The 15,894-nt window shown below is 42.8% G+C and overlaps 1 protein-coding gene across 13 annotated transcripts in view; it reads right to left on the bottom strand.

The window, feature by feature from the left end:
* Nucleotides 1–2,748: 2,748 nt before the first annotated feature.
* The window catches only part of LOC111949601 (eukaryotic translation initiation factor 4 gamma 1-like), a 73,806-nt gene continuing 60,660 nt past the window's right edge, over nt 2,749–15,894 (bottom strand). For all 13 annotated transcript variants that reach the window (XM_023966900.1, XM_023966899.2, XM_023966908.2 and 10 more), the window contains 12 exon segments: nt 2,749–4,210; nt 6,467–6,607; nt 6,952–7,033; nt 10,652–10,798; nt 12,482–12,580; nt 12,743–12,824; nt 12,937–13,062; nt 13,237–13,409; nt 13,648–13,763; nt 13,980–14,239; nt 15,513–15,630; nt 15,723–15,846. In XM_023966900.1, the coding sequence (XP_023822668.1) occupies nt 4,023–4,210; nt 6,467–6,607; nt 6,952–7,033; nt 10,652–10,798; nt 12,482–12,580; nt 12,743–12,824; nt 12,937–13,062; nt 13,237–13,409; nt 13,648–13,763; nt 13,980–14,239; nt 15,513–15,630; nt 15,723–15,846 (1,656 nt within the window). In that variant the 3' untranslated portion in view covers nt 2,749–4,022.

Genomic DNA, 15,894 nt, shown 5'->3' with positions numbered 1-15,894 from the left:
TGTTGTACCCGCGTCGGCTTTCACATAACCAACAGATTTACAGTTGAAGTCGGAGGTTTACATACATTTTAGCCAAATACATTTAAATCTCAGTTTTTCACAATTCCTAACATTTAATCAGAGTAAAAATTCCCTGTCTTAGTTCAGTTAGGATCACCACTTTATTTTAAGAATGTGAAATGTCAGAATAATAGCAGAGAATGATTTATTTCAGCTTTAATTTCTTTCATCACATTCCCAGTGGGTCAGAAGTTTACATACACTCAATAAGAATTTGGTAGCATTGCCTTTAAATTGTTTAACTTGGGTCAAAACGTTTCGGGTAGCCTTCAACAAGCTTCCCACAATAAGTTGGGTGAATTTTGGCCCATTCCTCCTGACAGAGCTGGTGTAACTGAGTCAGGTTTGTATGCCTCCTTGCTCGCATACGGCTTTTTCAGTTTCTGCCCACAAATTTTCTATAGGATTGAGGTCGGGGCTTTGTTGATTGCGCACTCAATACCTGGATTGTTGTCCTTAAGCCATTTTGCCACAACTTGGGAAGTATGCTTGGGGTATTGTCATTTGGAAGCGCATTTGGCGACCAAGCATTAAGTTTCTGACTGATGTCTTCAGATGTTGCTTCAATATATCACATCATTTTCCTACCTCATGATACCATCTATTTGTGAAGTGCACAGTCCCTCTGCGCCAAAGCACCCACAACATGATTGCTGCCACCCTGCTTCAGTTGTGGATGGTTTCTTGCGGCTTTGCAATCTCCCCCTTTTCCCTCCAAAATAATGATGGTCATTATGGCAAACAGTTCTATTTTTTGTTTTATTAGACCAGAGGACATTTCTCAAAAAGTATGATCTTTGTCCCCATGTGCAGTTGCAAACCGTAGTCTGGCTTTTTTTATGGCGGTTTGGGGGCAGTGGCTTCTCTCTTGTGAAGCGGCTTCAGGTTATGTCGATATAGGACTCGTTTTACTGTGGATATTAGATACTTTTGTACCGGTTTCCTCCAGCATCTTCACAAGGTCTTGTGTGTTTGGTTAGTTGATTTGCACTTTTCGCACAAGTAGTTGGTTCCAAGTACATGGGCCATGGTGTTTATACTTGGGTACTATTGTTGGTACAGGATGAACGTGGTACCTTCAGGCGTTTGGAAATTTCTCCCAAGGATGAACCAGGACTATACCATTTTTTTTTTTCTGAGGTCCTGGCAGATTTCTTTTGATTTCCCATGATGTCAAGCAAAGAGGCACTGAGTTTGAAGGTAGTTTGAAGGTGGCTTGAAATACATCCACAGGTACACCTCCAATTGACTCAATGTCAATTAGCCTACAGAAGCTTCTAATGCCATGACATATTTCTGGAAATCTCCAAGCTGTTTAAATGCACAGTCAACTTAGTGTATGTAAACTTTTGATCCACTGGAATTGTGATACAGTGAATTATAAGTGAAATAATCTGTCTGTAAACAATTGTTTGGAAAAATTACTTGCGTCATGCACAAAGTAGCTGTCCTAACCGACTTGCCAAAACTATAGTTTGTTAAGAAATTTGTGGAGTGGTTGAAAAACTAGTTTTAATGACTCCAACCTAAGTGTATGTAAACTTCCGACTTCAACTGTACCTGAGAGGAGGGGAGTACTGGACATAAGGTCAGACTGGAAGGSAGAGGGATGAGTAGGGAAAGGGGAGTACTGGACATAAGGTCAGACTGGAAGGGAGAGGGATGAGTAGGGAAAGGGGAGAAAGAGACCGACAGAAGCAGGTAGAACTTGAGCGTTATCAATCTTTCTCACAGATCCAGGATATGTTCAGTTACATCCAAGATATGCTCAAAGTTGGAGGTTGCAGTTTGAGTGTGCTTGTTACTTAGGACAGTCATGATGGGATGTGTGTAGGCTATACAGTACCTGCATCTTTGACCCAGTGCAGTATGGAGGTGATCTTGTTGCCCTTGGTGGCGTTACACTGTTTACAGACAGCCTTTGCACTCAGCCCTCCCTGGAACTTGGTCTGTGGCTGCCACCTTTTCCACATCGATCATTAGACAGACCCAATACTATGATATGAGAATGCTTGCATTGTAGCTGTTTTAATGATTGTGTTCAGTGAACCTAAATCTCAAAAACCTCTACCTATCAATATATTCAAAACTACAGCCCTATCCCATTTACCAGGTACTCCTCACAGTCAAACAGAATACAGAAGTGGAAAGGAGCCTGTGGTGATAAAATGGAGATCAAATAGTGTGGTAAACCCATATAAGTAGTGAGGGCTAAGATGAGGAGTGCTCAGAGCYCACACAAAAAGTGAATAGGTTAAGAGTTCAGGGGACCTGAAACACGTCGCTACTACCATCACTAACCTGTTACAGAGGTCAGACTATACAAATCTGTTGTGTAGGATTAAGGTTTAGTCACCTCTTCCACCCCTGATCTACACAGATGGAACTTCTGCACAAAAGAGAACAGTCAGAACACACAACTCTGCAGATGGGAGAACTTTAGAAGCAGAGACAATGAAAACACACAAATGCAATTTCTGTGGTTGGGTGAGACTTASACAATGCCCAGTCGGCTTCCTCATTCCACAGGACAATTAAGTAGWGTAAAGGCTTTCAGTTTCTTTGTGTGGGACAACAGAGTGAGAGGACATGGTGGGGAGAAACAGTTTAAAATCTGACATTACTGTGAAACTACATGTAGGCTGTCAGTCCCCCCCTCTGGATAAAAATCAATATATTAAAATGGTGTCTTATTTGCAATGTTCTTTATTATCTTTTCCAGTTTCGGATATGAAAAGAGGCATTCATTTTCTTAATTAAATACTTCATAAAGTAAAGCAAAAAAGTATTTACAAAATATTCAATTAAATTGTAATCAATGACTTCAGGTGGATCATTACAAGCACCTGCTAGCRGAGGAGAGAAAAATATAAATACAGAGAACTGCCACTTTGTTTCAGGAAAAAAATACATGGCATAACATTAGCATTTTTATTTTTGAAAAACAAAACAAAAAAAGCAATATATTACATAACTCTCCTGAAATGCATTTCCACTAAACGGAAGCAGAAAAAGCCTTAGGAAACGTACTGTGAATGTAATTTTATACTCTTTTTGAAATTGCTTTTTTAAAGATGATTTATATATATACCTTTCAAGTTTGAATGATGATTTTGRCTTTTTAAAAATCCACGTCGTTGCAAGCCCGTTCTCCCTTTCCAGACCCAGTTTTTGGAAGTGTAGGAGAAATGTAACACAGGACAAAATGGGGTTGGCGAGCATGGCCATAAGGAAGCATTGTGACCCCCAGCAGCAAAAGGTCATTGTCCATCGCCCCACTGTCCCTCTCCACCAGACAGGAAGTCCACAGGAGTCTCAAAGACTCCACACTGTAATGTTCAAAGAAAGCGAGCTCCAGCATGTCCACTTTTCTTTATACAGATTTTCTTTTATCTAAAAAAAAGAAACACTTCAATCATCCTAAACTCAAAAAGAAAGAGCTAAATCGCTGACAGAGTCGTGTAGAATCATACATACAACATGATGGCCATCATGTCTCATTCAACAGGATATATGATGTAATCAAAAATATATATATGAGCAGCCTTTATTAGTTCGGTCTGTTGGGGATTTAATCTTTTGTTGTTTTGCTAAACATCATGAATAGTGTTGCTACGSCAACGTGACGCCTTTAAAACAAGGGATAAAACCTCAAAACACTGAAGGAAACAGCCACCCCTACAGCTTGTTGTAACGCTTATCGCTCTCTCGCAATTKGTTTCTCAATTTAGTTCAAAGACATTCGGCAGCGCAAAATAAACAAAAATGAAGAAAATAAAACAAAAAACGATTGCATGTTCAATCCGTAGTAGAATCTCCTAGCTGATTTTTTCCTCTTTTTTTTAACGCAGAAGGATTTTGTTGATTCTAACAGCCCCATGTTCCTGAATCATCATCAACAGGATGTTCTTTTTTCTCCTGCAGGTCTTTCCCAGAGTCCAGGGGGCACTGGGGAGCAGGTTCTAGCTGTTGTTGTCAGACTCCTCGTCCTCGGCCTCACGGAGCCAGGTGAAGAAGGCGGTGACGGACTTCAGGGCRACACCCTTGCCCTGCATCTCTGCGGGGTCCTTACTGGACTCCCACTTGTAGAAGGCCTCCTCTTTGATCACGTCCTCATCYTACAGCGTGTCAAAGAACATCCGCAGCAGGTCTACAAGAAAGGAGGAAGAGAGCATGTCAACAATGTAAGCAGAGGGAGACAGGATTTCAATACACAATGTGCACAAAAATAACATCTAGGATACAAATTGGTCAACCACACCCCTCGGTCAAATAACCCKTATGGAAAAAAAGAAAGAAAAAGGCTAACATTACGAGACAAACACAGGACAAATCTGAGTCTTCAGCATGTTAAAAAACAAACTAACGAGATGCACGATATAATCGGTGAATATCTCAGAATCGGCCGATATTAGCTAAAAATGCCAACATCGGTATGGGCCCGATGTCTTGTTTAACGCCGATGTTAAAAAACGATGTCAAAGCTTCCGTGCATACCTATATACCATAGGTACATGACGTAATGACTCCACATAAAATGTTGCACTGCACATGCAACACAGCATTCCTAACCCAGCCCATAATGTCTGCTGTGTGGATCGAGCAGACAACAAGTCCAGCAGTCATTTGAAAGAGTAAGACAACTTCAGCGAGACAACTCAAAGGATAAATCCATTAAAGCCAAGATAATGGAATTCATTGCCCTTGACAATCAACCGTTCTCTGTCGTGGGTGATGTTGACTTTCGTCGACTGGTCGAGCACCGGTACACACTACTAAGTGTGCTATTTTTCAGATGTTGCCCTACCGGAGTTACACAGTAGTAGCGTCACTATTAGCTTCCCTACATACATACTATGCAACGCCGTTTGGGTCTTTGCGTGTCAAAAAAGATAAAGTAGCACTTTCAAAGCTGTACAAAAAAGTCTGCAAACAAGCAAACAACAGCCACAAACTACGTGTTTACAATACAGCGTCGGTAATAAAGCATCATTTGTTTGACTGCAACTTCTGGGGTAGCTAGCTTTAGCGTGGTACCTAGCTAGCACCAAAACAACCAGCATGAAAACAATGACCAGTGGAAACAGCAGCCATTTTCATTATTCTTAGCAATGATTTAGGAATCCTTGTGAGTAAGTATTAGCAAGGTTGCCACTTGTTGTTTGCCTGATGAAATTGAACTTCAGTTCATGAAAATAAATAGCTAGCCAGCTACTTAACCCTGTTGCCCAAAGCTAATGTTATAAGTAGCCAGCTAGCTTCATCTGGCTAGTGAGGCTCAACCGGACTGGGGTATGTGTTGTGAAGCTAGCCACAATAAGGATTGGGCACAATTGTGGAATTGCGGTTTGCCTTCAAAATAAAAGTGTATCATTGACAGTGATGCAAATGAAGACAAATAGTAGAATTATGCCATACTTTTATTTTGAAGGCTAACCGCAAAGTCCACTATTGTGGTGAATTCTTATTGTGGCTAGCTTCACATAGATGGGTCCGACCATCATTAATCAAATAAGAACTGTCTTATAAATGAGGGTTATTTTAGATGACACCTAGTTTGTGTCATTTTTGGGGAAGAACATTGTTTGCATCCATGAGCTAGCTCGCTTAAAACCCCCCCCCAAAAAAACAGCTCTGTAGGTGCGCGACACAACTTTACCAGCATCACAGCATACGTATCGATGAATTGTTGTGACATGAAATACGTGTGCGCGTAATCAATGTGTAATAACTACGTAAAAAATGTATGAACGCGTTAAATTATTATGTGACGTGCAGTCATATTCAGGTCCTGATTGGTCAAATAGTGTTATTTGACGTGTATCTTTTTTGACACGCAAAGACGCAAACGGCGTTCCATAGAAATCGTGGTTGAGAATGACATGACTGAACAAATGAACAACGAAACAGCACTGCAAGTAAGTGACTGAAATAGGTCTGATTATGTTTCACTGGTAATGGGGACATGCGTAAATGCCAACAAAATAACTTTTTGGTCAGTGTGGTGTGTGTGTAACCTTTATTTAACTAGTCAAGTCCGTTAACTACAAATTCTTATTTACAATGACGGCCTGGACGACGCTGGGCCAATTGTGCGCCGCCCTATGGGACTCCCAATCACGGCCGGATGTGATACAGCCTGGACTGTAATGACACCTCTTGCACTGAGATGCAGTGCCTTAGACCACTGCGTTCATTGTGTGTTAAATATTTAACTGTACTAGAGTGCTTAAAAGGCCGGTAAAATTTTCAATATCGGTTATCGGTATTGGTTTTTTTGAGGCAAGGAAAATATCGGTATCAGTCAAAAATGTCATATCGGTGCATCACAAAAAAAACTGCCAGAGACTTGACACATAGGGAAACYGAGAGGAAAGTGACTGAAGTCATTRTGTATCTCYCTCACTGGCAGGCTGCTCTATCTCCACCATGAGGGCCTGCAAGGCGTAGAGAGCCTGCAGCTCCTTCTGCTCATCTTTCAGGTACTTGTGGAGCAGCTTGGCCCTCTGGGTGATCACCTTCGCATCCAACTTGTAAGGGTTCTCACCTGCGGGCAGAGGGGGAGGGGTCAAAAACTACCTTTTGGTYTTTTTTACATTAGTCCACTATTGATACAGTCCCAAAATGTTTTGCATATCAGCAGTCATGTTTTCAAGATATTGGACTTTCAAGAAGCAAAGTGTCACCAGCCACATTATCATGATGATGCGTTTGGAGTGATCTGAGCCATAATGTGTTGGTTCGGATATATTATTTCTACATTGTCCGTTCCAGCACGGTTAAAGCAACTATGCATCAGTACAGAGCTGCTAAGTTCGGTGAAAAGAGTATTAGAGTGCKGGGTTGTCCTGATACAGTGTTGGATTGACAGGTAAAGGTAGAGTAACTCACAGATGATGGCCGACTGGCAGATGGATGTCATGACTGCTCTGACAAACACGTTGGAGGACATCTGCGTCTCGTCCAGGTTAGCCTAAAGAGGGGAGGCACAGTCACAACACATATCAGTGGGGTTGAGCAGTGGGATATACAACAAGGACCAATAGGACTAATGGGGATATATATACAGTGCATTCAGAAAGTATTCAGACCCCTTTCCTTTATCCTTATTTTGTTACGTTACAGCCTTATTCTAAAATGGATTAAATATATATATATTTTTTTAGCAATCTACACACAATACCCCATAATGATGAAGCAAAAACAGAAATACCTTATTTACATAAGTATTCAGACCCTTTGCTATGAGACTCAAATTGAGCTCAGGTGCATCCTGTTTCCATTGATCATCCTTGAGATGTTTCTACAACTTGATTTGAGTCCACCTGTGGTAAATTCAATTGATTGGACATGATTTGGAAAGGCATACACCTGTCTGTATAAGGTCCCACAGCAAAATCCAAGCCATGAGGTCGAAGGAATTGTCCGTAGAGCACCAAGACAGGATTGTGTCGAGACACAGATCTGGGGAAGGGTAACAAACATTTCTGCAGCATTGAAGGTCCCCAAGAACACAATGGCCTCCATCATTCTTACATGGAAGAAGTTTGGAACCACCAAGACTCTTCCTAGAGCTGGCCGCCCAGCCAAGGTTCACCTTCCAACAGGACAACAACCCTAAGCACACAGCCAAGACAACYCAGGAGTGGCTTCGGGACAAGTCTCTGAAAGTCCTTGAGTGACCCAGCCAGAGCCCGAACTTGAACCTGATCGAACGTCTCTGGAGAGACCTGAAATAGCTGAGCATCGACACTACCCATCCAACCGGACAGAGCATTGAGAGGATCTGCAGAGAAGAATGGGAGAAACTTCCCAAATAGATGTGTGRCAAGCTTGTAGCGTCATACCCAAAAAGACTTGAGGCTGTAATCGCTGCCAAAGGTGCTTAATACTTACAGTACCAGTCAAAAGTTTGGACACACCTACTCATTCAAGGGTTTTTCTATATTTTTATAGAAAATAAGTTGTAGAATAATAGTGATGACATTAAAACTATGAAATAACACACATGGAATCATGTAGTAATCAAAAAAAAGTGTTAAACAATTCAAAATATATTTTATATTTGAGATTCTTCAAAGTAGCCACCCTTTGCCTTGACAGCTTTGCACACGCTAGGCATTCTCTCAACCAGCTTCATCTGGAATGCTTTTCCAACAGTCTTGAAAGGAGTTCCCACATATGCTGAGCACTTGTTGGCTGTTTTTCCTTCACTCTGCGGTCCAACTCATCTCAATTGGGTTAAAGTCAGGGGATGGTGGAGGCCAGGTCATCTGATGCAGCACTCCATCACTCCCCTTCTTGGTCAAATAGCCCTTACACAGCCTGGAGGTGTGTTGGGTCATTGTCCTGTTGAAAAACAAATGGTAGTCCCACCAAGCGGAATCCAAATGGGATTGCGTYTCGCTGCAGAGTCCTGTGGTAGCCATGCTGGTTAAGTGTGCGTTGAATTCTAAATAAATCACTAACATGCTGACCAGACCGGACACYTCGCGTGCGCGAGCGCCGCAAAACACATTTTGAAATCCATGTTATTCAATTATTGCACCCACACTGCTTAAATTGAACTCATTCCTATTTCTGACGCAGATCGCGCTGCAAGTCCTGCCTCTCCCATCTCCTCATTGGTTTATAGAAGCAGGTGCCATCTCCTCATTGGTTATACCACGCTGGGTGATTGAAAGACTAACTGTTTTGCCGGTAGTCTGGTAATACAATTGAAGTTTAGATGCGATCACCATATAAATTTAAACGCTGAAAAAGCCTGGAAGGAGGAGAGATGACTAGAAACGATTCGGTTGGCCGTTTTATGTGTGGATTAATTGTCGGATAGAGGTCCTTGTGCATTTCAGGTAAAATAACAACTTCAATGTTTATATCCGGGACAATATCTAGCAACAGCAAGCTAGCTAAATAGGACAAATTAGTGCAAGCTAACTAGCTAAATTGCCATACATGTTAATGCTTTCGACCTGTCCCCAAATTATTTCATTGGTTCAGTTTGTTTGATATTTTAACCTGCGTGTCGTGATCCGTTTGGTTGTGGGGGGGGGGATACATTTATGCACGATAGCACACTCGCGCAGCCGGTTTGGGTTCCGTGTAAGTGTCATCAGTAAAGCACCCCACACCATCACACCTCCTCCCTCCATGCTTCACGATGGGACCCACACATGCGGAGATCATCGTTCACCTACTCCGCGTCTCACAAAACATGCGGTTGGAACAGAAATCTGCATTTGGACTATCAGACCAAAGGAAAGATTTCGAACCGGTCTTTAAATGTCCAGTGCTGGTGTTTCTGGCCAAGCAAGTCTTCTTCATTTGGTGTCCATCTTAGTTTATAGTGGTTTCTTTGCAGCAATTCGACCATGTAGGCCTGATTCAAGCAGTCTCCTCTGAACAGTTGATGTTGAGATGTGTCTGTTACTTGAAATCTGTGAAGCATTTATTTGGCTGCAATTTCGAGGCTGGTAAATCTAATGATCTTTATTCTCTGCAGCAGAGGTAAATCTGGGTTTTCCTTTCCTGTGGCGGTCCTCACGAGAGCAAGATGTGACTGCACTTGAAGAAACGCTGCACTTGAAGAACATTTTCCGGATAGACTGACTTCTGTCTTAAAGTATGATGGACTGTCGTTTCTCTTTGCTTATTTGAGCTGTTCTTGCCATAATGTGGACTTGGTCGTTAACCAATAGGGCTGCTCTGTATACCACCCCTACCTTGTCACAACACATCTGATTGGCTCGAACGCATTAAGAAGGAAAGAAATTCCACAAAGTAGCTTTTAACAAGGCACACCTGTTAATTTAAATGCATTCCAGGTGACTACCTCATGAAGCTGGTCAAGAAAATGCCAAGAGTGTGCAAAGCTGTCATCATGGCAAAGGATGGCTACTTTTGAAGGAATCTCAAATATAAATTCAAAAGGCACTCGCACATCTGAGCAATTCTTATGTGCAGGTGCATGGCCATCAATTGAACAAGATGAGGAAAAGGAAACCGCACACTGCTCTTGAATAGTATCAAACCGATATTAATAAGCTTACGTATCGCCCCACGGCTTCGTCAGAGCTCTGAACGGAAGGCCGTGTGGCGATACGTAAGCTTATCTAAATATCTGTCGATAACTATCATAGAGCAAGTGTGCGGTTTCCTTTTCCAAGAAATCTCCAAATATAAAATACAATTTTCATTTGTTAACACTTTTTTGCTTACTACATGTTCCAATATCTTTAATTCATAGTTTTGATGGTCTTCACTATTATTCTACAACGTAGAAAATAGTTGTTTATAAAAAAACACTTGAATGAGTCGGTGTGTCCAAACCTTTGACTGGTACTGTATGTAAAAGTGATATTGAATACATTTTACATTGAATGTGCAACAAATATTTTTTTTCTTTGTCATTATGGGGTATTGTGTGTCGATTGAGGCGGCAAACTATTTAATACATTTTAGAATAAGGTTGTAACGTAACAAAATGTGGAAAAAGTCGAGGGGTCTGAATACTTTCRGAATGCACTGTAACAAAAGCAAACCGAAATATTAATTGGGTGAGTGGACACACTCTCCCTCTCACACGTCATACCTCGACCCAATCATAGATCCTCTGGTTGACAGCCTTGTCCTGTATGAGTCTGTCCAGCTGTTTGGTCAGCTCCTCTGAGCTCAGCTCTTTCTTACTGCTCTTRTCTGTCTCATCATCTTCTCCTCCTCCCAGGGTGAACACCAAATTCTGCATTCAGAGGGAACACACAGCAAGAGAGTGAAACTTCCCATAATTACTGTTACGGGCTTTCCAGACAGGAAGCGATGAGCAGATTCACATTTTCTCTGCTTCGGCTGAGTAGCTTTCACGTGCACGAGCACCGCAGATCGCTCCGCCTAGAATAATGTCGCCTGCCTAGCTCCATTGAAAATCAACGGGCAACTCTGCTGCCGCTTCCTGTCTGGAAAGCCCTTCAAACTTCTTCAGGCTAGGGGGCACTATTTTCACATCCGGATGAAAAGTGTGCCCAAAGTAAACTGCCTGCTACTCAGGCCCAGAAGCTAGGATATGCATATAATTGGTAGATTTGGATTGAAAACTCTAAAGTTCCTAAAACTGTTAAATGTATGTCTGTGAGTATAACAGAACTTATTTGGCAGGCGAAACCCCGAGGACAAACCATCCAGGATTTTTTTTTTTGAGGTCACTCTTTTCAATGGGTTTTCTATGTGGGTCTAGATTTCTAAGGCACTTGCTTGCAGTTCCTATCGCTTCCACTAGATTTCAACAGTCTTTAGAAATTGGTTGATGTTTTTCCTTTGAGAAATTAAGACGTAGGGCTGATCAGAACGAGGGTCGAGTCTAGTGTACTGTTGTGGTTGGGGCGCACGACCTGAWAGSTCGCTCCACTTTGTTTTCGTCCGGTATTGAACACAGTTTATCCRGTCTTAAATTTTATAGATTATTTATGTTTAAAAATACCTAAAGTTGGATTAGGAAAGTTGTTTGAAATGTTTGGATCAAGTTTACAGGTAACTATATTAGATACTTTGTAGTCATGTTGCGCAAGTTGGAACCGGTGTTTTTCTGGATCAAACGCGCCAAATAACTGGACATTTTGGAGATATAACGACAGAATTTATCGAACAAAAGGACCATTTGTGATGTTTAATGGACATATTGGAGCGCTAACAGAAGATCTTCAAAGGCATGAATTATATTGTTATTTCTGACTTTTGTGTCGCGTCTGGCGGGTTGAAATGTGATTTTCATGTGTTTGTTTGATGGGGTGCTGTCCTCAGATAATAGCATTGTTTGCTTTCGCCGTAAAGCCTTTTTGAAATCTGACACTGTGGCTGGATTAACAAGAAGTTAATCTTTAAACCGATGTATAACACTTGTATGATTAATTAATTATTATGATGAGTATTTCTGTTTTTGAATTTGGCGCGCTGCTATTTCACTGGGTGTTGTCAAATCGCGCAAGGGATCACTAAGAAGTTAAAGCACCTTGGGACAACTGTTGATGCAAGTAAGACTATATAAACACATTTGATTGCAATTTGATAGATTGATCTAAAGGTAGCCTCAGCGATATGACGTAGATGCAAAGTAAACAGCAGTAGGTCAATTTCCCCAACAACTAAAGTGTGTTAAAGCYTGAGGCTCAACCTCAGCTGTTTTGGTCCCCTGGCTGTAAGAGCGTGAAGCGAAWCCGTGCACATGCACAGATACTGTGACTGTGTGAGCGAAGTCTTGTATCTTGCTTATCTCAATATCTGCAGTGCTGCTCGTGGCAAAGTAATTTACCTGAGTCCACCTTCAATAATTGACTATTATTTCATATTTGTCTCTTAGTTCAAAAAGGGGCAATACTATATGGTGAATCTGCTTTCAATCCCTACAGGGTCATGACCGCCGACCTCTTACCTTTTCTGTCACAAACTTGTTGACGTCCTCGTCCTCAGGCAGAAAGTCTTTCCAGCTAAGCCCCGCCTCCCTCCACATGGCACCTGCCTTTTTATGGCTCTGAGGTAGCGGATACAGGTGGTTCCATTAAAAACACTTTGGATCCACAAACAACATGACATTTGCATAGAATTKAAACATCAAAGGTCATCTAGACGTCTGGACAGATATGAAAACATAAAGCACCATCTCCTTCACAGGTTGGGTAGTGACAGAACGTACCATTCCTRTGCAGAGTAAGGTGAGGATCTGGACCAGCAGAACTCCAGCCGTCCCCTGAGGAACCAYGGGCTTGGATATCTCCCTACAGGGTCATAGGTCAAAACAAGGTCAGTAGGTCACATCTTAATATAGAGGATACTGACTGATAAAATAGTTATTATTATTAGAGGCCTAGAATGAAGCCTGGGACTGACTTGAAGAGRMGTCCCATGGGGATGCCTCCTTCGTGYAGCATAGGGGTGATGAGCTCAGCCAGGTAGAGCCAGATGTGGGGGACYTCTATGGCCATGTCCTCCGCCACCTCCAGTATCTCTTGAAGCCTGTTGACACACACACCAAATCAATCACTCATATTTATCAGATAGACTTTATCTAGAAAAGAAAAAGGTCAATATACTAGTGATCCACTATAACCTTTTCCACATATTCAATGTTTCACAACTCATTTGTGTATAGTGCTGTTCCACGGGCAGAAAGCACAGGAGGTGACTGACCCTCTGTAGTACTGCTCTTTGGGCAGGGTCCCTGCCTTGTACAGCTGGTGCAGCAGCAGGCCCATGCGTTCTCTGGCGATGGGGCTGCGCTCCAGAGTGGACTCTAGACCGCTCCGTACAAACACAAAGAGCAGCGGGGTGCTGTTCATCTCCACTACACACTGCAGCGCCTCCTACAGCGCCGGATGGGAAACAGGATTCAAAGGTTAGTTTTACTCCTCTAAAGTAGGGCAGTGTTTCAATAATAAAAACACATAAACAATAACCTGTTTTGTTGTACATCATTTACATGGAAAGCCATTTTCAATTACCACCATGTGGRCAACTAGCCAAGTTATGTATCATATCCGTATGTGGTTGTTATGTAGTTAAGTCTCTCCAATGATCTGCATGGGTATAAATGTGATGTACCTTCATGTCGTTGATGTGTAGGTACTCCTCTATGATAGCTGTGGACTTCTTTTCCAGCATTTCTTCACTCAAGGCAGGTTTGTTCTGGGCAGAAGGGGGAGCAGCTTCCCTCTTCACTGTGGCCCAAACAGAGAGAGAAAGTCACATACAAATGTCTCCCTGAGAAATCCTTGCCTTTTAAAACATTGCAAATTCKCCATAAAGGTTCCTGAATTGGTTAACATAGCACCAACTCTCTGCCTTTCCCCATCCCTTTAAAACTCCTGMTCACTCCTGCCAGCAGTACTGTAAGCCTGACAGAAAGTATGCTGTGTGTATTCTTTGTTTCGTACCATTGTCTTTGCTCCTGGCTCGGTCTCTGCTGCCCCGGTCGTCGGTCATGCTGGCTACGCGGCGTACAGGATCAGCAGGGCCGCGGTGCTCCCTCTCTCTGCTGTGCTCCTCCGTCTCCCTGCTAAAGCTCCGCTTGGTGACCGTGGGCCGGTTCCTGTCCCGGTCGTCTCGCCGGTCGTCCCGCCTGTCGAAGCGGTCGTTGCTGCCACGGTCATGACGCTCGAATCTGTCGCTGCCACGGTCCCGACTCGAGCTGTTCCTGTTTGTGTATATGGGCGGGGGGTAGATGCAAAGAGTCACAAGATGACCTTCATCTGAACCAATCATAAACATTCTGCCCTGTGGTAGCAGTGATGTTCCATATTCAAACCAGTGCCATTGGATAATATTCAGACCCCTTGACTTTTTCCACATTTTGTTACATTACAGCCTTATTCTAAAGTTTATTTAATTGTTGTTTTTGTCAATCTACACACAATACCCCATAATGATGAAGCAAAAACWGTTTAGAAATGTTTGCTAATTTATTAAAAATAAAAACCTGAAATATCACATTTACACAAGTATTCAGAACCTTTACTCAGTACTTTGTTAAAGCGCCTTTGCAGCCTCGAGTCTACTTGGGTATGACGCTACAAGCTTGCACACCTGTATTTGGGGACTTTCTCCCATTCTTCTCTGCAGATCCTCTCAAGATCTTTCAGGTTCGATGGGGAGCGTTGCTGCTCAGCTATCTTCAGGTCTCTCCAGAGATGTTCGATCGGGTTCAAGTCCGGGCTCAAGGACAGTCAGAGACTTGTCCCGAAGCCACTCCTGCGTTGTCTTGGCTGTGTGCTTAGGGTCGTTGTCCTGTTGGAAGGTGAACCTTCGTCCCAGTCTGAGGTCCTGAGTGCTCTGGAGKAGGTTTTCATCAAGGATCTCTGTACTTTGCTCTGTTCATCTTTCCCTCGATCCTGACTAGTCTCCCAGTCCCTGCCACTGAAAAACATCCCCACAGCATGATGGTGCCACCACCATGCTTCACCGTAGGGATGGTGCCAGGTTTCCTCCAGACGTGATGCTTGGCATTCAGGCCAAAGAGTTCAATCTTGGTTTCATCAGACAAGAAAATGTTGTTTCTCATGGTCTGAGAGTCTTTAGGTGCCTTTTGGCAAACTCCAAGCGGGCTGTCATGTGCCTTTTACTGATGAGTGGCTTCCGCCTAGCCACTACCATAAAGGCCTGATTGGTGAAGTGCTGCAGAGATGGTTGTCCTTCTGGAATGTTATCATAGCAAAGAGTCTGAATACTTATGTAAAAAGGGTATTTCTGCTTTTATTTTTAATACATTTGCAAAAAAAAATCTAAAAACCTGTTTTCGCTAAGTCATTATGGGGTATTCTGTGTAGATTGCTGAGGATGATATATGTTTGATCAATTTTAGAATATGGCTGTAACAAAATGTGGAAAAAGTCAAGGGGTCTGAAGTCTTTCGGAAGGCACTATATGTAAAGGACAGATGTAGTCTGTTGTAACGTCCCAGTGCTGCTGACCTCTGAGGAACTCTTCTGTCCGAGTCATGRGAGGGCCCTGAGGAGGAGGGCTGCTGTGGCTGCAATGCTGAGAACCTGTTGAGGGTGCTGGTGGCTGGGCGGCCTCCTGACTCTGGGGCTATGAACACACACAAAACACAAACACTGAATTTTTGAAGAGCCTAAGAGTAGATATTTCGCAATGGTGGTTGTACTGGTAAGAGGACTTACTGGCTTCACCAGCGGGTTTTGCTCCGGTGGTGCCTCCACTGCTGCCCTTGCCCCAGCTGCCCCACATGCCCTTACCCCCGAGCTGGGGCGCCAGCAGCTGGTTGTTGAAGTCCAAAGCCSCGGGCTGCAGAGAGAAGGAGAGGTTAGAAACATTACTGTTGAGGAAAGAAGA

The sequence above is a fragment of the Salvelinus sp. IW2-2015 genome, linkage group LG22, assembly GCF_002910315.2.
Source record: "Salvelinus sp. IW2-2015 linkage group LG22, ASM291031v2, whole genome shotgun sequence".
NCBI lineage: Eukaryota > Metazoa > Chordata > Actinopteri > Salmoniformes > Salmonidae > Salvelinus > Salvelinus sp. IW2-2015.
The sequence above is the reverse complement of the archived record's forward strand: the minus strand, read 5'-3'. Positions and strand labels throughout refer to the sequence as shown.